Source organism: Meles meles, chromosome 20 (genome assembly GCF_922984935.1).
Source record: "Meles meles chromosome 20, mMelMel3.1 paternal haplotype, whole genome shotgun sequence".
NCBI classification, from domain to species: Eukaryota; Metazoa; Chordata; class Mammalia; order Carnivora; family Mustelidae; genus Meles; species Meles meles.
Window position 1 is genome coordinate 58,872,558 of NC_060085.1, and position 27,324 is coordinate 58,899,881.

The window sequence follows — 27,324 nt, forward strand, 5'->3', positions numbered from 1 at the left end:
TGAGACGTGTGCCCTCTGTAGACTGGGTAGAAGGCCGCTTATGCAGGCCACCACAGTTAGAGGTTTATAGTGTGTTCCTCCTGGTGTGGCCTGCAGCTTTCCCTAAATGTAGGGACTCCTTCTGGATGCATCTTCAACTAGTTTGACTCAAGGATGTTTTCCTCCTTGCCTCTGGATTGATGGCAAGTACAGTGATTGAAAATGATTTTCTTGGGGCACCTGGGTGGCTCAGTGGGTTAAACCTCTGCCTTCGGTTCGGGTCATGATCCCAGGGTCCTGGGATTGAGCCCCGAGTCGGGCTCCCTGCTCAGCGGGAAGCCTGCTTCTCCCTTGCCCTCTGCCTGCTGCTCTGCCTGCTTCTGCTCTCTCTCGCTGTCAAATAAATAAAAATATTTAAAGAAAAAGAAAATGATTTGATTTTCTTTTGATGTAGAATCCTTGGAAAACAGATTTATTGGCTAACTTACCTGTGATACTTCTGTGGTTTTGGAGAAAAGCATTTTGTGTCCCTTGGCACCGAGACTTTGGGAACTTGGGAGAGCTTGTGTATGCACCTGTGTTTTCAGAGCAGCCGTGTTCAGTGGTATGCATCTGTTTACTGGTTGTAAGGAAACCTTTACTTACTGTTAATTATCGTTGCTTTGTTAGACAAACCCAATCTTCTTTTTGTTATTTTAGCATATTAAAGCGTAATATATACCTATGGGTACACACACACACACACACACACACATACAACCACAATCATAGATGTTTAGCTCCATAAGTTTTCATAAAGTCAACGCTCATGTAACCAGCACTGAGATCAAGAGACACATTAGAACTTGAGAAGCTCCTAAAAAAAAGCACTCCAGAAGCTCCTTGTGCCCCCTCCGGTCACTCCTCCCTGTCCCCCTGCACCAGTGAGCAGGGACATGCCTGTGTTCACTTTGGAGGAGTCAGAAAGGTTTGATCCAGACTAGACCTCGGTTTTAGGCTTGGGGGTGTTATGGTGGACCCGGGCTGTTGCATCACCTGGCAACCTCCTTAGAGAGCACATTATAGAGACTGTGCGGAAGTATCTGTAGACATATTTCTTGGGTACGAGATGTTCTGCCTGATGACACCTCCCATCCCCTCAAGTAACTTCCTCCATTCATTCACTTATGTGTGTGGTTGTTGTTGACAGTCTAGCAGAGGGAGAGTCAGGTTTCCTGAGTGCCAGCGGTCCCACGTATGAGTGCTGGGTTGGAGGCACAGGTTGCCATGGGAGTCATCTGGAGGGTAAGGAAGAAGGTGTGTCAGGCAGGCTTTCTAGAAGGAGTAGGTATTTGGGGGCGCCTGGGTGGCACAGTCTTTTTTAAGTGTCTGCCTTCAGCTCAGGTCATGATCCTGAGGTCATAGGATCAAGCCCCACTGCTTCTCCCTCTCCCTCTGCCTGCTGCTCCCTCTGCCTGCTGCTCCCCCTGCTTGTGCTTTCTCTCTCTGTCTGTCAAATAAATAAAATTAAATTTAAAAAGGGTAGGTATTTGAACTGGGGAGTTGGCAAAGCCAAAAAGGAGGGAAGTACTTCAGGCAGTGAAAACATTTCACAAAAAGGCACTGAGATCTTGTTCTAAAAATTAATTTGCTGGGATGCCTGGTGGCTTAGTCAGTTAAGCCGCTGCCTTTGGCTTAGGTCATGATCCCAGGGTCCTGGGATCAAGTCCTGCATGGGGCTCCTTGCTCAGCAGAGAGCCTGCTTCTCTCTCCGCCTCTGCCTGCCTCTCTGCCTGCTTGTGTGTGCACTCTCTCTCGCTCTGTCTCTCCCTGACAAATAAATTTAAAAAAATTTAAAAAATCAATTTGCTAATAGTTCTTAATTTGTCTGATGACAAACATTTATTAAACAGCTAATGTGTTGATGTTTAGAAAAAGGAGAGATTTGCCTTCGCTGTTAATATTCTAATCTGAAAATTGTGCTTTATTATTGAGGGGTTGCTTTGGAAATTGTGGCCTTGGAAAACTTGTAAAACAACTAACCCATTGCAAATACGGAATGACCAACTGGGTCTTTCTTTGGGTGTGCCCTGAGGGTCAGCCAAAGGCCTGGGGCACCGGGCAGGTCACGTATCACTCGCTGTTGGCAGGGACCTCTAATTATACCTAGCTTAGGCCTGATTGTGTCACAAGGATGTGGGTAGTTATTCCATTGGTTTTAAATTTTTTTCGAGGATCAAAATTGGCAGGAAACGAGGGCATAGGAGGCTGCTGTTCTAGTGGAGTAGAAGGGTTTGGGTTCAGAGACTGGGTTAGAGACTAAAGCTGAATTTCATCCCCGTGGAGGTGTAGCCGATGTCAGAAACGATTTTGAGAACGCTAGCTTGTCTCTGTAGTTCTAGATTTGAACCTAGAAAGTCCCTTTGGAAAGTTGAAATACAATTTTTTCCACATTCTGAAGAGCTCCTCCAGGTTACGTTTATGCCTTTAGTGTTTTTCTACCCTGAGTGATACCCTTGAGTGGGCATTAGTAAGGCTGAGTTGTCGGTCTTGGTGACACGGAAGTTTTGTAGCTAAAAAGGCTGTTGAGTAAGGAGAGAGAATGTGAATATGTGAGAGAGAACTGTGCTTCACCAGGGCTCACCTGCCATCTCTTCCAGGACTGCGGATAAAGGAGACCAAGGAGGTTTATGAAGGCGAAGTCACAGAGCTGACTCCATGTGAGACAGAGAACCCCATGGGAGGGTACGGCAAAACCATTAGCCATGTGATCATAGGACTTAAAACGGCCAAAGGAACCAAACAGTTGAAAGTGAGTACCTGTCTGTGGACTCTTGTGTGCTTCAGAATCTCTCAGCACTGTGTGGCCTTGTTCAAGTGACATAACCTCTCTGTGTCTCACTTTTCTCTGTATGGTCTGGGTGATCATACGTCACAGGGCTGTTTGGGGATGTCCCGTGTGTTAAGCACTGCCTAGAACGGGGTGAGTACACAAGAAGACCCGTCCGGATAGCTCTTACTTTTCCCATTGACTCTCAGGAAGCAGTAAGTTAGAACGTGAGCTGTGTGGCTAGTCGTGTCTACATTTTGCTGTCCTGTATCCCATAATCCGACCATGTGTCAAAGGCCCTGGGCCTGTCTCTGAGCCTGCGGATTAATGTTCATGATCACAGAAAGAAGCAGCATTGAGTCATCTGGTAAGAGTGTTGTAGAACAGATGGTGGATGGACATCCCAAGGGGCCAAACACAGAATTCTGACTGCAGTTCCTTTTATGTGTCAGGGCCTAGCAACTTTAGTGGCCTCAGTTAACTCTGCTCAGCTAGGGCTTTGTGCAGAAGCCATGGTGGTGGCGGTGTGGGAGGCCCTCCGTCACCCTCCTCAGACACTTGTCCTGTCAGCCTTGGGGATGGGGCGCCCAGTGAGGGGAGGAGTGTGGTTTGGAGTGTGCGGCCAAGTCTGAAAGGGAGACCAGGCTGTGCTGCTGACACTAGTGTGGCTTTTGGCAAGTGACTTCATCTCTGAGCAGTAGTTTGTTCATCCATTAAATGGGGATGATGATTGCCTGTGTTGTAGAGTTCTTAGAAGGATATAGAAGTTGTAGCTTTAGGGTAGCTCCTAGTTATCTGAGAAGTGGTAGCTCTTGATGTTATTGTGAGAGCCTTCAGTTAGAGAAACGCCACAATTGGGATTGTAGGCTTTGCCTTATCTACCTATTTATTTATTTTTTAAAAGATTTTATTTATTTATTTGACGGACAGAGATCACAAGTAGGCAGAGAGGCAGGCAGAGAGAGAGGAGGATGCAGGCTTCCTGTTGAGCAGAGAGCCCGATGTGGGGCTCCATCCCAGGACGCTGGGATCATGACCTGAGCCAAAAGCAGAGGCTCAACCCACTGAGCCACCCAGGCACCCCTAGGCTTTGCCTTATTTATAATAAACAATATCATAATAATTATAATAGCATCTCAGCTCTTATTTGCTGGGTGTGCCGGCCCAGGCTAAGTGCTTTAAGATATTTCGTCTGTTGTCATGTCTAGCATTCTACATGTACGTGTGCCGTTGTGTGTAATTTCCCTTACGTTCCAGATGAAGGAACCGAGGCCTCATCAGGAGGTTAAGTGCTTATCCTAGGCTCGCACAGCTCGTTAAGTGGCAGAGCGGACTGTCTGAGTCCCAGCCGTTATGCTGTCCACCTTCCAACTTGCTGGGGGACCTTTCGGAGTCAGTTGAGCTCCCTGGGCCTCTGTCTGCCCATCTGCGAACTGTGGTAGATTGACCATATAATTTCTCCATCTTCATTCTCCTTTTTTTATGTTTTTTATGGATTTTATGGTTCTTTGATTCTGTAAGGTGGTTTCTTGGTCACTGCTTTATGGAGATCATAAAAATGTCACTTCTTCAGAGGGTCATTTTTCTTTTTCCTAACAGGGTTTCCATCTCAGGAGCTTGCCTCTGCAAATATCTCTTTTAAACCTCCCCCTCATCTCTCCCATTCTGTATTAATTAGATTTCTTGGTAGGATCTGCCGCTTTTCCAGTAATTACATCTTCAGTCAATTCATTTGGGAAATTAACCGATATTAAAATGCTTGAGGAAAAAAAAAGGACTACTCCCCAGTGTAGGAGAGCTGAAGTAAAGCACGCAGTTTACATTCCAGCTCTCCACCGGGCTGCTTTGCACACTTTTTTCAAGAAGATAACATAAGGGAGAAAACGAATTTTTTTTTTCTTCCCCATTGAGTATTTCTAGCTACTTTGAGCGTGTGTACAAGGTATTTGGACAAACGGAGCTCAGATCCTTGGTGTAGGTATTGAAATGCGAAGAAGAATGATCATACTTGCCATCATTATCGTGGGCCTCGCTCGTGCCAGGCCCTGCATCAGGGGCTTACCAAGCACTGTTCTCATGCTCTAGGAGGCTGCCGGGCCCTACTCCGCCAGTGACACAGAGCCCCGGGTTTACTCTCGTGATTGCTGTCTCTAACAGCTTTATCGAGTTTTAATTTTAAATAAAATTCACCCATCTTGAGCATACAACTCAAGGAATTTTAGTCTATTTACAGAATGGTACAGGTAGCACCACGGTCCAATTTTATTTTATTTATTTTATTTATTTTATTTTTTTTTCAATTTTAGAACATTTTCATCACCCCGAAAGAAACCTCCTGCCCGGTGACCGTAGCACCCATTCCCACCCACATGCCCTGCAACCACTGCACTTTCTGTTTGTATGTATTTGTCTTTTCTGAACATTTCAGTATCAACGGATCATACAGCATGTGTTCTTTTGTGTCTGGCTTCTTTCACTGAGTCCTGAATTTTTACTCTCTAATTTTGTTTGAGACAAAGCCCAAGTCTTTTTCACTTTATAAAATAAATATAAAGTTTGAGAAAAACAGCTCTCCTTGAAGTTTAACGGAAACTTATGTTCAAATCCCGAGTCCTGACAAAAGATGCTGTCTTAGAATATTGAACATGAAGGGTAGCCTGAATTTGGACAACCAGAAGAAAAGCTGTGGTCAAAAATATGCTTCCCTCCTTTCCTGGAGGTGTAAGCAGGCAGGCCCCGGGGAGCAGACAGAGATTTGAATCAGAAGGCTTGCTTTGTGTTTCCCTCTGGATGTTTACACCTGGGTGCTGTTGTACACATGAGGAAACTGAGGCTCAGAGAGCCTTGTCCAAAATTATAGGACCACCAAGTGCCAGCCTCGAAGGCAGGTTCCAGTAGGTGCTTCACATGCGGGAAGCTCTGCCCCCACCCGAGGTGAGGAGGAGAGGGGCTGAAGTAGGGAGCGCAGTCTCAAAAGGGGGTCATAGGGCCTGTGATGACGCAGACAGCGCGGACCTTACCCGAAAGCAGTCAGAGCCGTATTTGTCCGTTTGCAACCTCAGGAGTAAGAGGAAGGAGGATAACAGGTCTCTCCTCGTGTTCCCCTTGTGTGCACTCACTCTCCTGCTATCTCTAGGACACACATCCCCAAAGCCAGTTGTCTCACACGTACACACACACACACACACACATATCCACAGATGCACACACGTACCCCACCCCTGCACAGATACACTTTCTCCATAGTCATCAGCTACCTCGAGTCTCTTGTGGAAAGGGGCCTTACAGCGTGTCAGAAATAGATACTGTATGTATTATAGTTCCCTGAGTTAAATGTATTTGGATTTTTTTTTTTTTCCTTTTAAGCTGGACCCCAGCATTTTTGAAAGTTTGCAGAAAGAACGGGTCGAGGCTGGAGATGTGATCTACATTGAAGCCAACAGCGGGGCCGTGAAGGTAACACCACTCCTGGTTCGCACGAGGAGGCCTAGGTGATGGGGGGTGGGGGTGCTTTCTTCAGGGAGTATGGGGTGCGCGGAGGGGCTGGCCTCTGGTGGGGTGCTGAGGGAAGGTCAGCAGTTGCCCCTCTATGTTGAATAAAGTTTGCTTTCCCTTTATCTTCATTCTTTAACCTCTCCTGATTAAAACAGACAGTCTGTTCGAAAAATACTAAAGCCTGTTTAGAGGGGGAGTACCGGCTGAGAAGGCAGAACAACTGTAGTCATTTTCAAATTGAAGTGTGCAGTGCGTTTAATCTTCCTTTTATCTCTTTGGTATTTTCTTCCCAAGATATATGCATGTGGAAAGGAATGCTGCATTAGTTGGCATTCTTTTTATATCTGATTTTCAGTGTCCTGTACAGTGTTCCTCACTGTTTAATGGATGAGCATAATACTTCATATCATACGATAAATCACCCACCTACAAAAGAGTCTGAACGGCTCCCTCCGTCTCCAGTTAATCTACTGGATTTGCCCTTTATCAGGAATTGCATACAGTTAAAAGAAAGAGAGTAGGGGAAAAGATTCTTGGAGAAAGTATCAGGTGTTTTTCAACTGGGTTTTTGGAGCCCGGTGATGAGCAGATAGCTTCCTTCTCTTGGCAGCGGGGGCGTGGGGTGCACTTGGAGTTTGTCAAGTAGGCTGTCAGGCCCGTGGCTGGGAACGGAGACTTTTATCTCACTTACCGCTGTGCCATTTGGGGACTTGGCAGCCACCGCTCACCGGGCACTCAGGTTTCTTTCTTTCTGCAGAGGCAGGGCAGGTGTGATACCTACGCCACCGAATTCGACCTTGAAGCTGAAGAGTATGTCCCTTTGCCAAAGGGGGATGTGCACAAGAAGAAAGAAATCATCCAGGATGTGACCTTGCACGACTTGGATGTGGCCAACGCACGGCCGCAGGTACCGCTTTGAGGCCGCGTGACCTGGCGCACGAGCCCTTTTGTGTGTGCACGGAAGCCCTGGGAATGAATTGTCAGTCTTGCTGCCGTTTCTTAGGGCAGACGGTCCTTTTCTATCTGTAATGTTCAGCAATTAACATCGACATGAGCTACGAGGGACTCCTTTGTTCCAGTTCAAATGCTCTAGTCACAGATGATTTCATGTGTATTGTTTCTTATCCCAGCCAAGCCTCTGGCCCTGCGCTAGCCAGCTTCTTCCGTGGCTTCCCTCCAGCAAGCGGGCTCACGCCTGGGATTCTCTGGGTGTTAATGGTGGAGGGCAGGAGTGTTCTTTGAGCCCTTTGCAGGATTTCTGAAATCCTGACAAAGCTGTGCCTTTCCCCCTGCTTAGCAAAATCTTCAGTGTTTCAGCTCAGAGCGGGAGTTGTGTCTGCTCTTCATGCCAACCGGATGGGTCCTTATGCCTTGACTAGTAGAATGTGGGGCAAGTACAGTATGACTACGACGTCTCTGCGAGATGTATGATTGTAAAACCCCAGCTCTCCCCTGCTCTAGTCCTTCAGTGTGATTTCCTCTTCATCCTTAAAGAGTCCACCTCTGCACCAGCAGGGAATAGGCTTTCTAACCGAAAATTTGATTCCTAGGTGTTTCGCCGCTTAGAGTCCTGGGCACAGGATTGCTGAAGCATCGTTTTGGAGACAACAGGTCCCTCTGTGTGTGGAACTGCTGTCCCCAAGCCAGCCTCCCGGGAACCCTTCACCTTGGTTAGAGTGTTTGACCGGGAGTTGGAATTCACTAATGAGCTCGGCCGTTTAGTCGCTTGGTGTCCCTGGGTTTTGTGTGATTTAGGGCGCTCTGGTTTTGAGTTTCCTCCTCTGTGAAGCAGGCCTAATAGTTGCTACCCTGCAGCATCAGATGTTGTAGGTTCTCAGGAAGCACGCACTACATTTTACAGCTGAGCGTTTAGTGAGCACCTCCACCTCTGTCCCCAGGCCTGGCCAGAACGTGCTGGCAAAATGCTCGGCAGGTGACAGAACAGCCCCTCGTTCTTGTGGACCACACTGGGAGGGGCCGGCAGGAGGGCGTGGTGGGTGGTGAGCATGTTAGCAGCCGGCTGTCCTGCAGGGTCAGCTTCCCGACCATGCAGCTCTAGGCCAGGACTCACTGAAAGTGACTGTGCAGTCGAGTCTAGAGAGGGGAGGTGCGGGAACACTGTTGCTTCCCGCAACAGTCCATTCGTCCCCTTGGGAACCAGAGCATCGGCAGAGGGTAGGCGTTGGATGCCCCATGAGGGCGTTTGCTCTGGTGGGTGACTGGAGCTTCCCAGAAGAGAGACCGTGTTTCCTCGCAGGCGGACTAGAATGCAGAAGCACTGAATCGTACAAGAGCACGGGTGTTCAGAGAAGGGTATGGTCCTGTGTGCTAATCAGGGAATATGGGATCTGAAAAGGATACAGCTGGAGAAGGAGATTGGGGCAGGCCTCACAGAGCTGGAACTTCCCATGAAGGAATTGTGCTCCTTCTTGCAGGCCAAGGGGAGCCTCTTAAAAATTCCTCTGTGTTTAGAAGCTCCTCACGCTTTCCCGTGAGGGTGTGGACCCAGGAGCCCGTGTCCGGCTGACATCGGGAAGCAGTGTGGTGATGGTGGCAGTGAAACTTCTGCAGCTGCCTCAGTCTGTGAGTCTTCTGTTTTGCAGGGGGGACAAGACATCCTGTCTATGATGGGCCAGCTAATGAAGCCGAAGAAGACAGAAATCACAGGTAAGAGAAATAGCAGGCCTGTGAGCAAAAACCAGAACCTAGGGCCCTGGATTCTGATGTACTGTGTAAGGCTTTTCCGGACCTGAGGAAATGCCTTGGGACCGGTTCTTTCTTCCTTGTCATTCGGAGCCTGAGTTCCCCCTTGCAGTCTGCGGCTGCTTTAGGCTGCTCTCGGTAGAGCATACCGTGTGCCATCTGGCCCGGATGCTGGCACTCCCTCTTGAGTGCATTCAGTATCCTCGCTCTCTTCTTTGAAGATGGAGGCCGTCACAATCTCTGGTCCCTTCGAGGTCCCGGAAATGGGGATGGTGTCACTCCGGCTGCGCAGGTTGGCTCCTGCCAGGCACTCCCAAGCACAGCAAGCCCCATGGCCTCAGTCCCAGGTCCCCTCACCCGGCAGCTGCAAGGCCGCTCGCAGCCTGCCTGGCTCAGCTGCCCGGGCACCTCTCAGAGCCTGGCAGGAATGTTGCTGCTTCCCTGTGGACCTTGAGTGGATGCTGCTTCTCTTCCCAACGGCCACATCGTCTTCTTTCGAAGGCCCACCTGTAGCTCTGTTGCTTTAAAATGTGAGACATTAAAGCCTCTGGTGTCTGTTCCGTGTGAGGCAGTGGCATGATCTGAGACCTTTCTAGCAGAGTTGCCAAGAGCAGTTCCTGTGTTTCCACCATGACCTCCTCTTCTGTGCATCCCAGCCTCCTGGCTTCGGTGGGAGATGCAGCAGCAGGTCTTCGTGCTCTGTGTTTGTGAGCAGCTCCCTCTTGTGGAAGTGCAGGGCCCGGCTCGGAGAACGAGAACGGCGACCGTAGCTGACCTCATGTAACTCTTGAGGCAACCATCCCCCTAGAGCTCTGAAGCTGGACCTTTCCTCAAAACCTGCATCTCTCACAGGCTTCTTTCCAGAAAGGATTCTGTGCGTACCTGATTCCTCTATCTAGGCACTTGATTGAAAGTTAATTAACCTAAGCTTTGTCCTACAGGGCCAAAAGAAAGTGTCATTTGCTGAGTGCAGATTAGGGCGATTTACATATGAAAACTCATTTCACGCAGGACTCCCCATCTTCTGTGTCTCTGGGATGTGGCAGGGCCCTGGGTGGGCAGGTGTGGGTAATAAGGCAAAGTGGAGAGTGACCAGGGGACGCACGCCTCCGCGAAGACACGCAAAACTGTAAAAGCCATTTGCGGACTTAACAGAACCTGTTGGCAAGGGAGGCTGCCAGTTCTGTGACTTCTCCGTGGTGATGATCCCCATTTTCACATCATGACACTGAAGTGGGGCTGTAACCTGCCTGGGGTCATATAGTTAGCAGTAAAAGTGGCCCCCCCACTTGGCTTTGGATCAAATTGGGCTGGGGGAAGAGGAGAAGAGGTGACCGCTTCCCCACCTGACCTTGCCTGTGTCTTCTTACTGTCTCCTAGACAAACTTCGAGGGGAGATTAACAAGGTGGTGAATAAGTACATTGATCAGGGCATCGCTGAGCTGGTTCCAGGCGTACTCTTTGTTGATGAGGTCCACATGCTGGACATCGAGTGCTTCACCTACCTGCACCGGGCCCTGGAATCTTCTATTGCTCCCATCGTCATCTTTGCATCCAACCGAGGCAACTGTGTCATCAGGTAGGGTGGCTCCCTGCTGGCTGTGGGGCTTTTCCGCCTTCCATCTGGATTCATGTTTTCCTCTGGGATCACTTTCAACCCAGAATGTCATGAGTCAGGATGGAGGTGAAGGGAGATCATCCTGAGTGCAACCCGCCAAAGTGGCTTGTCTTCATAGACAGTTCATGCATCAGCCGCGTTCCATCATGGCCACCAAAGGCACCAGTCACCCTGTTAACTAAATATGAGGGCCTTCCGCATGGTTTCTGGGGTTACAGTGTGGTGTGATTCGGTCATTCCGTTGGAATGAGCAAAGGCAAGGTCAGACAGGCTGGCCTTGAGTGACCTTATGTATGTGAATTTCTTTCCTCATACTAGCTGTGGGCGGTAAGTATTCGTGGCTTTGTGTTTTAGATGAGGAAACAGAATAGCAGAATGACTCCTGGTCATAAAGATCTGCTGAGGACTGGGAGGAGCCTTCTGATAATGAAAGCAATAACAAAACCAGGATTTTCTCTCTGTCCCAGACCTTCCTGGAGCCACGCTGGTGCCTGCCCCTTCCCCCACCACTACCCCCTTAGGCCTGCCTTTGGGAAGGGTAGATGTTGAGGCCTGGAAGGCACATGCCTGCGTGATGCTCAAGGTCAGAGGACTTTCTCGAGGGTCTTTTTCTCCTGAGTACTCTGCAAATGAGCAGATGAGCCCCAGACAACACTGTCTTCCCAGCTCTCAAGGGCCCTGCCTTTGGTAGTTTTCTCACTCCTCTGATTTTTTGTGCTCCTGTTTGAATGCTGGGGCCTGGTCCCGACAGTGCTGGGGCATGAAGCGGGGTGGCGAGAAGCCCTTTTCAAACCTGCCAGGGAACAGTGTAGAACGGAGCCCTGTTCTACACTGGGTGCTCCTGGCAGTAGGGGTGGTAGGAATCTAGAAAGAGACCCTAAGGCCCATGGGGTCTCTCAGCACAGAGCTGGAGTCAGACCAAGTTAGGAACCCAACTTGCTGATTCACCTAGACTGGCCTCTGAATGATGGTGGGTCGTATCCAGGACTTTAGCTGGCTCTTGACAGGGCTTTGTCTCCGTGGATTGTTCCAGAGCTGTGCTGCTGGCTCAGGGGCAGCTCACCTCTCAGGTGATCGCTCTGGGACAGAATTAGGATTTGCTTACATGGTTCAAGTTCATGCGGAAGCAGCTCGTAGTCACTCTTTGAATTCCTGTATTGGTGTCCTGACAAGACCATCATCCCGGGTGTTTTCTGCATTCTTGGGGAGAAGGCAGTTTGTTCCAGCCATTGGTGACAGGAGCTGGCTGCCTGGCAGCCTCTGGAATCCCGGGTTGTGGCCTGGTGCCTCGCGAGCCTGGCACCCCTGTCTCATGGACCCTGTAGCTTTGCTGGACTTGTGCTTGCTTTGGTCAGGCCCAGCTTCAGTCTGAAGGTGATGAAAGGCTCAGCCTGGACCGATGGCGCCCCCTGCTGGGGAGGTCGGCTAACAGGCTCCTCTCCCGCAGCAGATCACCCAGTCCAGCAGATGCTAGTGGAGCCTGGCATCTTCTAACAGGAGCAGACTCTTCGGACTCAGAGTACCTTCTCTCAGACCGTCCCACCCAGGGCAAAGTACCCAGGAAGGTGGTTCTGAACTCAGGACATGCTCAGTGGGGATGGAGCTCTGGTCAGCCCAAAACCTGGGAAATGTGGCCCCAGCATCCCCAGACAGAGTTCACTGAGGGCCGCTGGGGGCTCTGGCTGCGCACGGCTGCCAGACTGCAGTCACCCCAGTGGGAGGAAGGTGCTTGGAGTGTGGCGCTTTCTGCAGCTCTGCAGAAGCAACCAGAATGGGGGCGTCTGCTCTAGGTGAGGGTTTTGGTGCAAAGCCCTGGAGCTGGTAGGGATTTTGTCATAGTGCTGAGAGTGATGTGCTGTTAGCAACCGTAGAAATAAGAGCCAGCATATACTGACTTGTTCCTTCTTTGCACCTTTTTCTTCTTTAAGATTGTATTTTTTTATTTGACAGAGATCACAAGCAGCACAATAGCAGGCAGATGAAGGTGGGGGGGATCCAGCTCCCTGCTGAGCAGAGAGCCCGATGCGGGCTTGGATCCCAGGACCCTGGGATCATGACCTGAGCCGAAGGCAGAGGCTTTCACCCACTGAGCCACCCAGGTGCCCCATTCTTTGAACCTTCTGTGTACACTGCTGGTCACACCTCAACTTACTGAGGAGGGTACCGGTGTTCTCGCTGTTCAGATGAGGATCCGAGGCTCCACCATGATGGGGGACTTGGCCAAGGTCATACAGCTCAGCAATAAGGCTGGGATTTGAATCTAGGGTGTTGGACTTCAGAGCCCATGCTCCCAACAAGATGTGAAGTGATGACATTTCTGGAATATTGGCACAGTTTGGGCAACATCTGACTTGCTTCCCGATAGACTTTCCTTCTGGAGGGAACTGTTGACCTTCCTTGCCCTTCAAAACCGTGTCTGACCTTCAGAGCTCGAAAGGAAAGGGAAGAGGAGGGAGGGAGCTCCCTGTATGTAACTGAGGGCTTTCTCTGTGCCCAAAATGGCCCACAGTACTCTACATAAGTTACCCCATGTAATCTCAAGCATCCTGACAATTCTGTAGGCAGGTGACCTTATTTCCAGACTCACACAGGAGATGACGTGAATGGGCCACAAGTCTGAGGGTCGGCTGGCTCCAAAGCTCCTGCTGCCCCTGTTCTCCTGCACGGTTTCTTGATGGTGGGGTGGAAAGGGGGTTAAGCTGGTGCAGGTCGCTGCTGCCACCATCAGGGAATGGCTGTGAAAGTGCAAAGTGCCCCCTCTTCCTCTAGGTCACGTCTCCTTGTGCACAGGAGAGGGGGAGCCATTCCTGCAGGAGCACCTTGAGGCCTCAGGCTTCTCCTGGGCACGCCTGGGCGCCCTCCCTTGCCGCCCTAAGAGCGCCCTTCTGTGCCAGGACCCTCAGCCATTAAATGAGAGCCCGGCCTTGGTCCCAGCTCCCCAGACTTGGGAGGTCTTCTTCTCCTGTGGGGAATGGCTCCCGGGGTTAAGGAGTCTTTGCAGGAGTTTCTCTCCACAAGTCACGGTGTTGCACCAAAGAGCAAGACTTAAGAAGCAGTGTGGTCTCCACTCAGTGTGTTCCTGAGGCAGAAGGTGGTACATTTGAAGAAAACAGCTTAGTGGACATAGAATTCACATACAGTATGAAAGTGTACAGTTCAGGGTTTTTCTCGTTTAGTCACAAAGTTGTGCAGCCGTCACCACGATCCATTTTAGGGTATTTTTGTCACCCCCAGAAAGAAACCCTTCACCCATCAACAGTGATCCTGCTGCCACGCCTCGCCCCCAGCTGGTTTCCCCCACGCTCCCTCCCCGCGGCCCCCAGCAACCATTCATCTAGTTTCTCTATGCATTTGCCTTCTCCGGACAGTTTGTATGAACAGCACCGCACACCCTGTGCTCTCTGGTGCCTGGCTTCTTTCATGGAGCATGGTGTTTTCAAACTCCATCCGTGCTATAACCCGTGTCAGCCTTTGTGGGTTTTTAAGGCTACGTAGTATTCCAAAACGGAACGTTTAGTCGTACATTGACCCTTTTGTTAGTTGATGGACATTGGGTCATTGGGTTGTTTCGCTCTGTGGCTGTTAGGAATACTCTTGTCTGAACATCTGTGTAGAACTTTTTATGTAGACTTCGGTTTTAATTTTTCTTGGGGACATACCTATCAGTAGAATTATTGGGTTAGATGGGAACTCCTTTTAACCTCTCAAGGAACAGCCAGACTGTTTTCCACAGTGGCTGCATTGTTCTCACCAGCAGTGTCTGAGGGGTTCGGTTTCTCCACATCCTAGACGACACTTAGTACGGTCTTTTACAGTCTGGCCTTCCAAGCGGTGTGATGCGGTAATCCACTGTCGTTTTAACTGGCATCTGGCTGTTGAGTTTGAGCATCTTTTCATGTGTTTTCAGCCATTTGCATATCTTCTTGGGAGAATTGTCTATTACTATCATTTGCCCTTTTTTTGTTGTTGTTCGGGTTGTCTTTTTATTAGCGAAATCTTTATGTATTCTGGATACTAGACCTGTAGTAGATGTATGATTTGCAAATATATCCTCCCATCCTGTGGGTGGTTTTTTCGGTTTCTTGATAGTGCCTTTAAGTTTTGATGCAGTCCAGTTTTTCTGTTATTTCGTTGGTTGCTTGTGTGTTTTGGTCTCATATCTGAGAAACCTTCTAAGGTCGCAGATAACTTACATCTGTGATCTCCTCTAAGAGTTCTGTAGTTTTAGCCCTTACATTTAGGTTAGTGATCATTTGTGTCAGTTTTGTGTGTGGTGTAAGAGGTGTGTCCAGCTTCACTCCTTTGCATGTAGATGTCTGGCTGTCTCGGGACCACTTGTTCATCACTGTATCTCCCTGGCAGCCTCCTCAGAAAAGCAAATGGTTTCCTTCTTAGCTCTCTGCCCGGGTCTGCTGTGTCTCCTGTCATCTGAAAAGCTTTGTGGTGTCTGTGTCCCTGCAGCCACAGGGTTATGTAAAGAAACAGTCAGGCAGGGGCGCCTGGGTGGCTCCGTGGGTTAAAGCCTCTTGCCTTCGGCTCAGGTCATGATCCCAGGGTCCTGGGATCGAGCCCCTCATTGGGCTCTCTGCTCGGCAGGGAGCCTGCTTCCCTTCCTCTCTCTCTGCCTGCCTCTCTGCCTACTTGTGATCTCTGTCAAATAAATAAATAAAAAATCTTTAAAAAAAAAAAAAAAGCAGGCAGTGATTCTCAGCTGGCGACATTCTGACTTGTCACGATTTCGGATGCTGCTGGCTTCTGGTGGGTTGAGGCCAGAGAAGCTGCTGAATATCCTGTACAATGCACAGGAGCAGCCCCTACAAAAATTAATTGATCTACAATGTCCAAAGTGTCAGCGGGTGAGCCCTGAGTTGTAGTAGTAAGATAGAGGCGTTCACAGATGAGTCAACCCTTTGCACCTGTAGGTGTAGCTATAGGATACATTTCTAGATGCGTGGTGACCTTGTTCTGCAGACAGGCCATGTTGGATTCCCAGGAGAATTAGGCCTGTGACGTCACAGCACAAAACTGCATCTATGGAAGAGGCACGGCATTAACGCAGTCTGAGCAATTGTCACATGGCCTGTTGGGGGGACACCAGAGCTGGAAAGGAGCCTCTGGGTACAAGAATGAATCTGCAGTTTTGGGTTTTTTTAAAATACTTTATTTATTTATTTGACAGAGATCGCAAGTAGGCAGAGAGGCAGGCAGAGAGAGAGGGGGAAGCAGGCTCCCTGCTGAGCAGAGAACCCGATGCGGGGCTCGATCCCAGGACCCTGGGATCATGACCTGAGCCGAAGGCAGAGGCCCAACCCACTGAGCCACCCAGGCGCCCTGAATCTGCAGTTTTAACCAAAATGTAATTATTACAGTTTATTATTAGCGATTGTATAACCTAATGACAATTACGGCAGCCTCATCAGGCAGTGAGGGCTCTGCACCGAGAGCTCCTTCTGGGCTTACCACCCACGCAGACAGCACTGGTAGAGAGGGGCTTCCGTTCCCTTGCCCACTTAGCAAGTGATGTGACAGACCCTTTAGTGGAACTTTTGCAGGAAAGGATCCCAGAAACCATTTTTTACTAATATGTCTCCTAAAAGAAACTTTGTACGTAATATTCAGAGCTTGGACAAATGTTTCAGCTTTAATTCCTAAAGAATGCTTGGTGCTTTTTTTTTTTTTTTTTAATATTTTTCTTATTTATTTGACAGAGAGAGAGCACAAGAAGGCAGAGAGGCAGGCAGAGGGAGCGGGAGAAGCAGGCTCTCACAGAGCAGAGAGCCTGATGTGGGGCTCAGTCCCAGGACCCTGAGATCATGACTTGAGCCGAAGGTAGAGGCTTAACCAACTGAGCCACCCAGGCGCCCTGCTTGGTACTCTTTAAGTGGAACTTTTTGTTTAAATTTTTAGTTTTGTGGATTCAAAACCATGAGAATTTTTTCTTTTTCTTGTTTTTTTATCTTGCATAAAAAAGGGAATATCGAATTAAATTTAAAGAAGAAAATCAGAAATTATCTGAAAAACAAAAAAAAAAAACCAAAAAAACCAAAAACCTGGAGCAGATCAGCTCCAGAAAAAGAGTCTTGGTGAATGACGTTATTGGAAAGGTTGGAGAAAAACAAAGATGCCCTTTAGCTTAAGAATTTGTAGGTTAGGGGCACCTGCATGGCTCGGTTTGTTGAGCCTCTGCCTTCGGCGTGGGTCATGAACACAGGGGTCCTGGGATCAAGCCCCCCATCAGGCTCCCTGCTCAGTGGAGAGTCTGCTTTTCCCTCTCCCTCTGCTGCTCCCCCTGCTTGTGCTCTCTCTTCATGTACTCTCTCTCCCTCTCTCTAATAAAAAAAAATATAAAAAAAAAAGAATTTGTAGGTTATCTGCAAATTAGCTCATTTCAGGAGTAGATGAATCCTTGGTTCTTAATATCAAAATGTATGCAGTTTTCTCTTTTGAGTGTCTTCAGTGCTTAAGGAGGCAATCATTAAAAACTCTCCTGTGTTCCCTGCACGATAAATTCTTTGTTCCAGCCAGCTCTCCGTGGACGGGCAGCTTGTGCAGCACCATCTGCCTGGACGAAGAGCATCGCAGCATTGTTGATTCACCTGTCTCTTCGCATGTGTCCTCTTTAATTTCTGTGGTAGTCACAGTCTCTCCCGCATCTTTTAATACCACATTTAAATGTTGATCTGTCTCGAAGCTCTGTGTTGTTTCTCATCTTCACATAAGTTCACTCTGTATCTTCCCATAAGTTCACGCATCCTGGCTGACCTCGTGGAGTCCCAGGGACTGCTCTGTGGTGCTGTTGGTTTGCTGCTGCTCCCCTCGTCTGCCGTGGTTCAAGCCCCCATGAGAACTTTTGACATTTGATTAGACACACTTCATTTTTCTTCTGACCTTTTCTTCTTCTTCTTTTTAAGAATTTTCTTTTTTTTTAAGATTTTATTTATTTATTTGAGAGGGAGAGAGGGAGAAGGGGAAGTAGACTCCCTGCCGAGCAGGGAGCCTGATGTGAGACTTGATCCCAGGCCCCCAGGACCCCAGGATCATGACCCGAGCCACAGGCAGACCCTTAACCCACTTAGTCACCCAGACGCCCTTAACCTTTTTTCCTTCAGACTTTTTATCTTTGTTATTACAACTGAATCGAAGATGATTTACCATGAGTGTTACAGAGTTTGGGATATTTAACATGGCAAAGTTGAGATCTTTTAAAGAATTCTCAAGAGAAATCCCAAATAGAACTTAAAAAAACCAAACTTGCCACCTAAACAGAATTAGATACCCGAAAATCAGTTGTCGTTTTCAAAGGTTATTTTGTTGAATGTGAAGATCATAAGCATCCCAAACACTGAGAGTTGAATCATGATAGAATTTAATCTTTATAATTCTTCCTTGTTATTTTAGAAATATTTTTTGATGAGTGAGATTTGTTTTCTCTGAAGTTTGTATTTGCTACTAGTTTATTTCCCTGTTTATTTTAAAAGGTCTTAATTGTTTTTTCAGGTTAGATGTAACAATTACTCATTTTAAGCATTTTATTCTTTCTTTGAATTGTTTTTATTTTGGGAAAATTTCTGTAACGGAATTTGCAGTTTGAGTTCTTTTTAAGTATACACCTGTCTTGAAAACGTTCCTGTCTCTGCAAATACTGTGCCCGTTACGCAGTAAGTCCAGGCTTCCCCATCCCCAAGTCCTCAGTAACCTTCACTGTACTCTGTGCCTATGAATTTTCTTTTTCTCACTATTCCCGTCGAGGAATCCTACAACACCTGCCCTTTTAGGACGGCTTCTTTGACTTGGCACGCTGTTGTAGTGTGCCTCCGAGCGCTTCCGGCTTGTGATAGTCAGTATACATCTACACTTCAACTGACTGGCTGGAATTTCAACCGCTAGATTTCTTTACTGAAGTTGTATTTCTTGAATGCTTGCTTATATCTGAAACTGAATATTCTCATAATATTAACAACTAAACCCAAATGACCTGCCTTGTTCTGTGTTCTACTGATGAGTTACGACGGTGGACTGTGCCGTCTGGGATAAGTTCGGGAATGCTAGAGTCAGTGCTGACATCGAGTGGCTGCCGCCATGACTCCCGGAGGCTGGGGCAGGGGCGCCTAGTGCGTTGGGCTTCAGACACAGCGGCAGGAGCCGACCTCATGTGCTGCCAGCTCTGCTCGGCCCATGTCCTCTTGGGTAGCTGGTGTCTCGTGGCCTCTTAGGTTGGCAGGGCTCCCTCCTGGGCCACCCTTCCTATGACTTGGCTAAGGATTCGAGAGAAAAACGGGCACAAAGGACATGATTAGACAGTTCCCAAAAAGAAAGAAAATAATTAGTGGATATAAGGGAAACATTGAAATGATTCATTAGTGATCAAGGAAATGTAAATCCAAACAAAGTGTCACCCTTTCTTTTTCTAAACTATTAAAGCAGCATGATATTTAAGAATTAGCATACCCGCTGCCGGCTACAGTGCACTGAGATCAGATCACTCGTGTGGTCGTGGAGAGTCATTCAGACGTGTTCAGGATTATAGCAGGCACTCAGAGTTGCTGAGGAAATGTTCGTGGCTGTATGCATGAAATTATTTATCAAACATCATTAACAATGGCAACAGTTGGAAACTACCTAAATGCCCAATGGTTTGGGTTAAGGAAAATACTTGATTAGGATATTTATTTATTTTTAAGATTTTATTTGAGAGATAGAGCATGCGCACGCACGAGCAGTCGGGAGGGGCAGAGGCAGAGGGGAGAAGCAGACTCCCCATGGATCAGCGAGTCCGATGTGGGGATATGGGGCTCGATCCCGGTACCCTGGGATCACAGCCTGAGCCCAAGGCAGATACTTAACTGACTGAGCTACCCAGGTGCCCCCTTGACGGGTTATTAAGACTGAAGCAACATGGACAAAAGCAAAACAAAAAACTACACACTTACTGTGACTTATAAAGGCATCTCTATGAAAATTTGGTAAATATCTATAAGAGTATTTTATTTTATTTTTAAGATTTCATTTATTTATTTGACAGAGATCACAAGTAGGCAGAGAGGCAGGCGGTTGGTGGGGGGAAGCAGGCTCCCTGCTGAGCAGAGAGCCCGATGCGGGGCTCGATCCCAGGACCCTGGGATCATGACCTGAGCCGAAGGCAGAGGCTTAACCCACTGAGCCACCCAGGCGCCCCTATATCAGTATTTTAAATGGGATTTTAGGTGGCCTTTTTCCCCCCTTTCCCTAATTTCCTGTTGTATTGATATTTGCTAAAATAACGACGTTGCTTTTGATGCCACCTGAATGTTAGTTGGTTCACTCAGTGGTCTTGGGTCGACTGAGGATGTGAATTGCCTGCCTTGTCCTGGTGAGTACCTCAGCCATGTCTCTGGTCTCCAGTTTCTGGTCTCAGAGAGGCCTGGGTGATGGGATCATTCTGGCCCTTGCAGGGGTACTGAGGACATCACCTCTCCTCATGGCATCCCCCTTGACCTTCTGGACCGTGTGATGATCATCCGGACCATGCTGTACACCCCACAGGAAATGAAACAGGTGAGGCTCCCTCCCAGCCCTTCCCTCTTCCCCGCCTCATCTGCTCCTAGCGTTCCCCGATGCTCTGTAGAAAGGTCTCCATGGAGCAGACCTGGCTCCTGCCACCATCCTGGCACTTAGCTGCTGGCCTTGGGCAAATGGCAGTACTCTGGGGCTTCAGTCCTCCCATCCGGAAGATGGGTGGGCTGATGAGACCATGCCTCAGGTGTCCCAAAACCTTAGCCGTCTGTGTGTCCTGGCCCTTGTCTTGCTACTGTAGCCATTCTGATAGACTTTAAGAAAGAGACTGTGAAAAAATCAACTTGATGACAGCCATTAGGGAGGCCACCAGCTGTAGGACAGAGGCAGTAAGATACGATTTAGTGATCACTCTTGGTGTCTAGGCAGGCCCTGTCCAAGGGCTCTTCTAATGAGTAGGCAAGGCCAAGTGCTCTGTCCCATCAGAACCCACAGCAGGCTGGCTCCGACAGGGCACAGAACCTGGAGCAGGGTGCGAGCCTGTCTGCTGCAACCAGTGTGATTAGTGGTGGGTTTCCTGGGGGCTGTGGAGGCCATGGAGATGATGGTGACGACAGGGTCCCAGCTTAGAGGGGCACCTGGAAGTGGCAGTCCCAAAACCAACCTATAAGAGGCTGAAGGAGGTGTACCTGACACAGAGTGTATGCTCAGAATTCTCTGCGAGCGAAATTTGTGTTAGGCCTGAGGGTGGGAGATGACAGGTGTCTGTGGTCGGGCCTTACCCCAAAAGATCTCCATCCCAGCTCTCCCCACAGGGTTCGTCTCTTGCTTGATCTGGTTTGGAGTACCATGTGCCCCGGTGCTTTACAGTTAGATTTCTAGTCCCCTTCCTGGTACTGCCACGTAGTCCTGGATCCCCTCTCTTCCTGTGGATGGCTCAGTCCCTGAGTGACAAGTCCTGGGTGCGGAGCCCAGGCCACATGCCCAGCAGTGGGTTGTGCTGTAGGTTGGTGTCCCACTGGGGCAGCACTGCCGTGCTCTTTCCCTGCCCTGCCTGCCCTTGTGCCGGAGGGTCTCGCTGCCAGCACGGGGCTCTCACTGTGGACTCCATGTGGCCACAGACCAGGTGGACCAGGGCTGCACTAATGTCTCAGCGGGCCCTGCCTGCACCCTCTCCTCTCACAGAGTGCAGGCGCTCTTGGTTGGACATCATGCTGGGCCTGTGGACATGCTTAGCCAGCAGGATTCCGTTCGATCCCCAGTACCTGTGAGTTGGGAGAGCTGTTATCACTCATTCTTAAAGATGAGGATGCAGACACCCAGGCCCACGCGTCTGCCCCAGTTCATAAAGCTTGTCAGTGGCCAGTAAGTGACAGGACTGACACACTGGGGCCCAGGCTGCCTGGTCCGGAAGCCCATGTCCTTCATCACTGCGCCACCAGCTCCCGCCTGCTAGAAGTAGCTCAGTTGGGGGGTGGACTCCCTGTGGCAGTTTGTCAGCAGGGCCTTTCCTTTTGGAGCTCTGAGAGCCTCTCCAGGGCACTCCTTGGTGGCCCCCTGCTCACTATGCCTCCCAGCCTGGCCCCGCACCTGCCAAGTGCCATGGTGATACAGGGAGCTGGAGACCGCCAGAGTGGTAGTAGTGCAGGGCGGCCGCGGGCACGTTTGGGACAGAGTGTCCATGACTGGGGCCTGTCACCAGATCGTGGTTTCCGGCTCCTGGGTGAAAACTGGGTTGAAGGCAAGGCATTCGCTGAACAGAAGCAGAGGCAGAAGTGAAGGAAAAGTTGATCGCCACCCCCATCCTTACTGTGGGGACAAGAGCCCCGTGTCATCCTGCCAGGAGAGGCAGCCCCACCTGCTCGAGGTGCTTCATGGCCGATGACTTCAGCCATTGGCGCACGTCTGTGATCCTTGGCCTTCTTCATCCTCCGGAAGGTCTGCTTTCTCTTTTCCAGGTTGTTGTGAGGACTAAGTGACAGTAACTGAGGGAGGGGACCGGGCTGGCCGTCCTTTGTCCCAGCGCAGTTATTACAGCTACTAATGGCTTATAGGTTTTCACTGTCACCCGCTGCGGGCCTTACGGCAGCTTCCAGTAAGCAGGCTTTGAGGCTTCCGAACAACAGGGGTCCTGTGGTCACGGAGATAAGCTGCGGAGCTGGGACCCTGTGCAGAGCCAGTTCACCTTTGTTGTCTCCATTTGACCCTGGAGCACTGGGTCCAAGCTGTCCTGGAATGTTCCGTGCTGTGCTTCTGGCTCCTGGGCTGGTTCCCTTCTTGGCGGAGTCAGGAGGGCCTCTTCTCAGGCTTTCTCTTGGGTGAGCAGAGGTCAGACCAGCTGCCAGGACGCACATTGCTTTGTTCTAGTGGGTTCAAGGGATAACCTCAGCGTTTTTACTTAGCCTGGGTAGGTTTTTAAAGAAACAAAGTGAATGTAACTTGTGTACTCTGCCATCAGTACCGACACCCTCATAAACTATCCCCGCAGGTTATTAAATGATTAAAGATCTAATTTATGAACTGTCCGTTTCCGAGCAGTCTGAAGCAGAAGCTCTTGGGATTGCTCTGACCTGCTCTCTCTCTCTCAAGAGAGAGAGCCGCCCTGACATTCCTGAAGCCCGACTTTGAATGCTCTGCGCCTTGCTGAAGGCCAGATGCTCTGGGCTGAAGCTCTCCCCTTCAGTGCCACTGAATATACTCCCCTCAGTACTACTGAAGGCTTCCTGATTCAGTATCTGCATCTCCCTAGAGTTTCCGGAGGCCCCCCCGGGACATTTTTCTTGGCAGGACCAGGAAGCTTCCTTAATCCCCAGCTGTCAGGGAAAAGCCCTTTTCTGTTAGAGCCCAAACCTGCCTGGCTCTGGCTGTCGTGGTCAGAGGCCTCCTGCGGCTGGAGCCAGGAGCAGGGATCGCTCTTCCTGCTCCGTTCTGCGCCATCCTTATGCCCATCCCCTATCTTCCCTCTTCTCAGCGGCATTTAGCTTTATTCCCTAGACGGTGGAAGTCCTCACGCACAGCTGAGTCTTTCGCTGGAGGTCAGACGCCGGCAGCCCACTGGCTGAATGAGAAGTTCTGTGTAGCCAGTGCTGGGATTGTGAATGACTCAAACAAGTTGCCAACACTTAGAAATTGGGACATTTCACACAGAAGTCTAAGTTTGGAGTCTCTTTGGACCGAATGAAACCTCCCTACGACTACCTGCCCTCTGCCCTGGTGGCACCAGCAGCCGGCGGCAGACAGGCCACCTTCCCTGGTTCGCGTGGCCTGGTCCAGTTCTGCGGGACCCGGCTTCCCTCGGGAGCACGACTTTTCCAGTCACGGCAGCTGACCTGCGTGCAAGATGCCCTCACCGGAGTTCCCAGGCGCTGAGCTGCCAGCGGGTCTCTGCCCCAGAGCCACGGGCCGGGTGTGAGGAGTCCGGCTCCTAGACCGCCCCTCCCTCTGCCCCTTGCAAGGCTTTAGCCGAGGGCTCAGTCTTTCCCATTTCCTATGCCTCTACCTCGGCTGTTTTTATGGCTTTAATTTAAACAAGGGCTTCTTGATATCTTGTTTACGAAGCTGCCAAAGTGAAAAATTCCTGTATTATATGAGGCTCGAAGTCCTCGAGTTATCTCGGCTCCCCAACACACAACATCATTATCCCAGCTGCCCCTTATCACTCAGCGCCGGCGCGCCCGCAGGATCCCGGGGCCGCGAGTGTTACCGCCGCCCCGCCGCCAGCCTGCCTCCCCTCCAGCTTCCCCGGGATCCTCACACCGCAGCGAGCGTCAGCCTCTCCGTGAGAGATTAGATATCTCCCGGTGATGTTATGAGAGCTGGTAAATCTTTAAAAGTAACTTTTTTGATTTATTTAACCATCGTATTTATCAAGCAAATAAAAAATGTCTTTTCCTGCCTGAGTGCTCATAGGTGGTGTTGCCCAGGCGGGGGAGGAAGGTTAGAGCCCTGGAGGGAGGCAGGTTTCGGAGGGGCCTGTGTACTCCAGATCCTGGGACTGTATCAGGGTGGCTGGAGAGACGGAAGCTGAGCCCCCCTGGTGCACACCTCCAGGGGTACCAGCCGCCGTCTAGGCACTGCCAGCCCCAGCTGTGAGCTCTTCACAAGGGCTGTGGCGTGACTTGTGCCCCGAGGTGTGCCAGGCCAGCAGCCCCAGGCGGAGGCCAGCTCTCTGCCCCTCCAGAGGTTTGGGCCTCTTTGGCATCGGTGGTGCGGGACAAGACATATGGGACAAGGTCACTTTTAAAGCACCTGATAAAGGGGACACTTGAGGCCGGTTGCTGTTGATCATAGTCTTTCTCCTCCAAAAGATCATTAAAATCCGAGCCCAGACAGAAGGAATCAACATCAGCGAGGAGGCGCTGAACCACCTGGGGGAGATCGGTACCAAGACAACGCTGAGGTGAGCGCGTCTGCCTGGAGCTTCTCCCCACCTACCTCCTACCTGCTGGGGCCTGACCAAGGGCCCTGGGGGGGCCACCAGGGGCCCCATTCTGGGACATAAAGGCAGGTCCCTCTCTCAGGGCACAGGATCACGTCTGTCCTCACTGCTCTGATGGGGCTTGTCCTGGGCACTGTGATTTCGAATGCAGAATATTCCGGTGAAGGTGCTCATAGAGCTCAAGTAACGGGTTAGGTCCCCTGTCCTGCAGCGGACGCTCCCCTGTGTGGAGAGCTTGCTGGCTTCCTTAGTGGAGGCGACAGATGACCCAGAAATCAGGGTCCAAGGCATACGGCTCACTGGTCAGGCCCTGCTTGGCCCCTCCCCTGGGGGGGCAGGGGGGTGCAGGTGAGGGGGAAGGACGAGTGTGGGCACAGATTGCTCTCCTAACTGTTCACCAGTGGTTCCAAGCCCACTGCCTGCAGGATGTCTGTCTTAGTGCTTGTGAAACCGTGACCTCCCAGCCCCTAACCAGCCCCTAGTTCTGTTTTCCTTCGAGTCTGTTGGTTGCTCCAAAGTTGAAGCAGAACTGCAAGCCATTTCATTTGGGCAGAACGGTGCTCTGAGAACTCCAGAGTTTCATGCCTTTGTGTGGGGAACGTGCTTTTAGTTGGCTGTGTGTTCATTTGCCTGCCGTGTGCTGGGTCTGGGCCTTAGCATTCCTGGCCTGCACCTGTGTGCCCACAGTTTGTGGTTCCCCTCCTTTTAAAAAAAAAGATTTATTTTATTTACTTTTCTAAGTAGGCTCCATGCCCAGTGTGGAGCCCAACATAGGGCTTGAGCTCATGACCCTGAGACCAAGACCTGAGCTGACATCAAGAGACACTTAGCCAACTGAGCCAACCCAGACATCCCAGAAAGATTTTGTTTTTAAGTAATCTCTACCAGCTGTATGGGGCTCGAACTCACAAAGCCGGGATCGAGAGCTGCACGCTTTACCGGCTGAGCCGGCCAGGGCTCCTGCAGTCTCCCGAAAGAGCAGTACTGTTACTGTAGTTATGGGGGACTTTGAGGCCGACGGAGATTTAGGGGCTGGAATGTGTTGTGCTGGTGACTTCCCTCCTCTCAATGGGTCACCGTGGCAGGTCCTGCGGGTGTGGTGAGAGGGCTTCTGCCTGTGGCCCCGTCTCACCCCTGCCTTTGGCCCGCATCACTCTAGGTACTCAGTGCAGCTGCTGACCCCAGCCAACTTGCTGGCCAAGATCAATGGGAAGGACAGTATCGAGAAAGAGCACGTCGAGGAGATCAGCGAGCTCTTCTATGATGCCAAGTCCTCAGCCAAAATCCTGGCTGACCAGCAGGATAAGTACATGAAGTGAGACAGCCTGGGTGTTCTGCGAGAGACTCCGGGCATGCCTGGCTGGGTGCCACCTGCGAGCAGGAGGCTGGCTCTGTGTGGGAGCTGTCCCCTTCGGCCGTTTCGGGCAGCACCTGTTCGGTGTGGAAAGGGTTGCTTTTTAAATTATCCTAACTTTGGCGGTTGCTTTGAAGGAACCCTGCCTCACCTGGCATGTTTTCTAATAAATCAAGGTTATTTTGATGACCTGTCTCGTAATTTTTTCTTACAAATAGACTTTGCACTTTAGCACAGTTTTAGAGTCCCCGAGTTGTGAAGGTAGAATAGGGAGCTCCCAGCCCCCCATCACCGCTTTCCTTAATGTTAACATCCCGCAGGGCTGGATGGCTCCTCGTCCCAGCTAGGGAGCCAGTGTTCGTAGGTTGTACCCTGCTCACCCTTCCTGGGTTCCAGAACAGCCTCCTCTGGCCCAGGGTCCCGCCCAGGACGCCACGGTACATGTCGCCCTTACACCTTCAGTTGCTCTTGGCTCGGACAGTTCCTTACACGCTCCTTGTTTTCACTACCTTGATGGAGAGCGGCGTGCTGGTTGGGCGTCCTGTCGGATATCCCACAGTGCAGTTGATGTGTCGCTCACGGTCTGTCGGGGTTTGGGGTTCTTGGTGGCATTGCCGTCACACTGCACCAAGGGCGTGCGTCGACGTGACCTTCCCCTATAGATGGCTGGCCGCAGTCACCTGGCTGTGGTCACGCGCGCGCTCCGTGGTGTCCTCTTTGGAAGGAGTCACTAAGCACAGCCCACGTGTAAGGCTGGGGAGTTGTGCTCCATCTCCCGCTTTTTTTTTTTTTTAAAGATTTATTGAGAGAGAGAGCGTGTATGCATGACCAGGGGGGAGGGGTAGAGGGAGAAGCAGACACCCCGCTGAGCTCAGTCGCACGACACTGAAATCGTGACCTGAGCCGAAGGCAGACGCTTAACCAACTGAGCCACCCAGGCTCCTGAGAGCTGGACATCTGCATAAACTATTTGGCATTCTGCACAGGAGGTAACTGGCTCCCCATTCGCTCCCGTTTGTGTGTTCACTCAATCACCTGTATCCAGATGAGTGCGGGATATGTTTATCATGTACTGGGTTATGATCCGGCACTGTGTTTCCTGTTCTGTGGCTCCGATTGGTTCGGCTTCGAGCCTTGAGAGCTCTTCCACTTAGCTCCTGGGTTCCTTTGACACGTTAGTCCACTGAGTGGGGCTTTTAGCCCTCTGAGAGGAAGGGGCAGCGGCAGTCCTGACGGACAGATGCCACAGTGGGACATCTCACCTGGTAGGGTGAACACAGCTTTCTGCCTCTGCCCCGGCCAGTCCTCGTCGGCCGGCTTAGCCACAGAAGCGGTGCCTCAGTGAAGGCTCAGTATTGGCTTTCTGCCCACCAGAGGACAGGAGAGGGGACCCACCAAGATGGGTATCTTGATCCAGTCAGGGCTTTAATCCTCGT

The 27,324-nt window shown here is 50.4% G+C and overlaps 1 protein-coding gene across 1 annotated transcript in view; it reads left to right on the top strand.

The window, feature by feature from the left end:
- Window positions 1-26,074, top strand: part of RUVBL1 (RuvB like AAA ATPase 1) — a 44,207-nt gene extending 18,133 nt beyond the window's left edge. The window contains exons 4-11 of the mRNA XM_045991542.1: window positions 2,619-2,770; window positions 6,155-6,244; window positions 7,041-7,190; window positions 8,887-8,950; window positions 10,367-10,565; window positions 20,036-20,138; window positions 24,404-24,495; window positions 25,694-26,074. Coding sequence (XP_045847498.1) covers window positions 2,619-2,770; window positions 6,155-6,244; window positions 7,041-7,190; window positions 8,887-8,950; window positions 10,367-10,565; window positions 20,036-20,138; window positions 24,404-24,495; window positions 25,694-25,853 — 1,010 coding nt within the window. The 3' untranslated portion in view covers window positions 25,854-26,074. The remainder of the gene's footprint in view (window positions 1-2,618; window positions 2,771-6,154; window positions 6,245-7,040; window positions 7,191-8,886; window positions 8,951-10,366; window positions 10,566-20,035; window positions 20,139-24,403; window positions 24,496-25,693) is intronic.
- The last annotated feature ends 1,250 nt before the right edge of the window (window positions 26,075-27,324 follow it).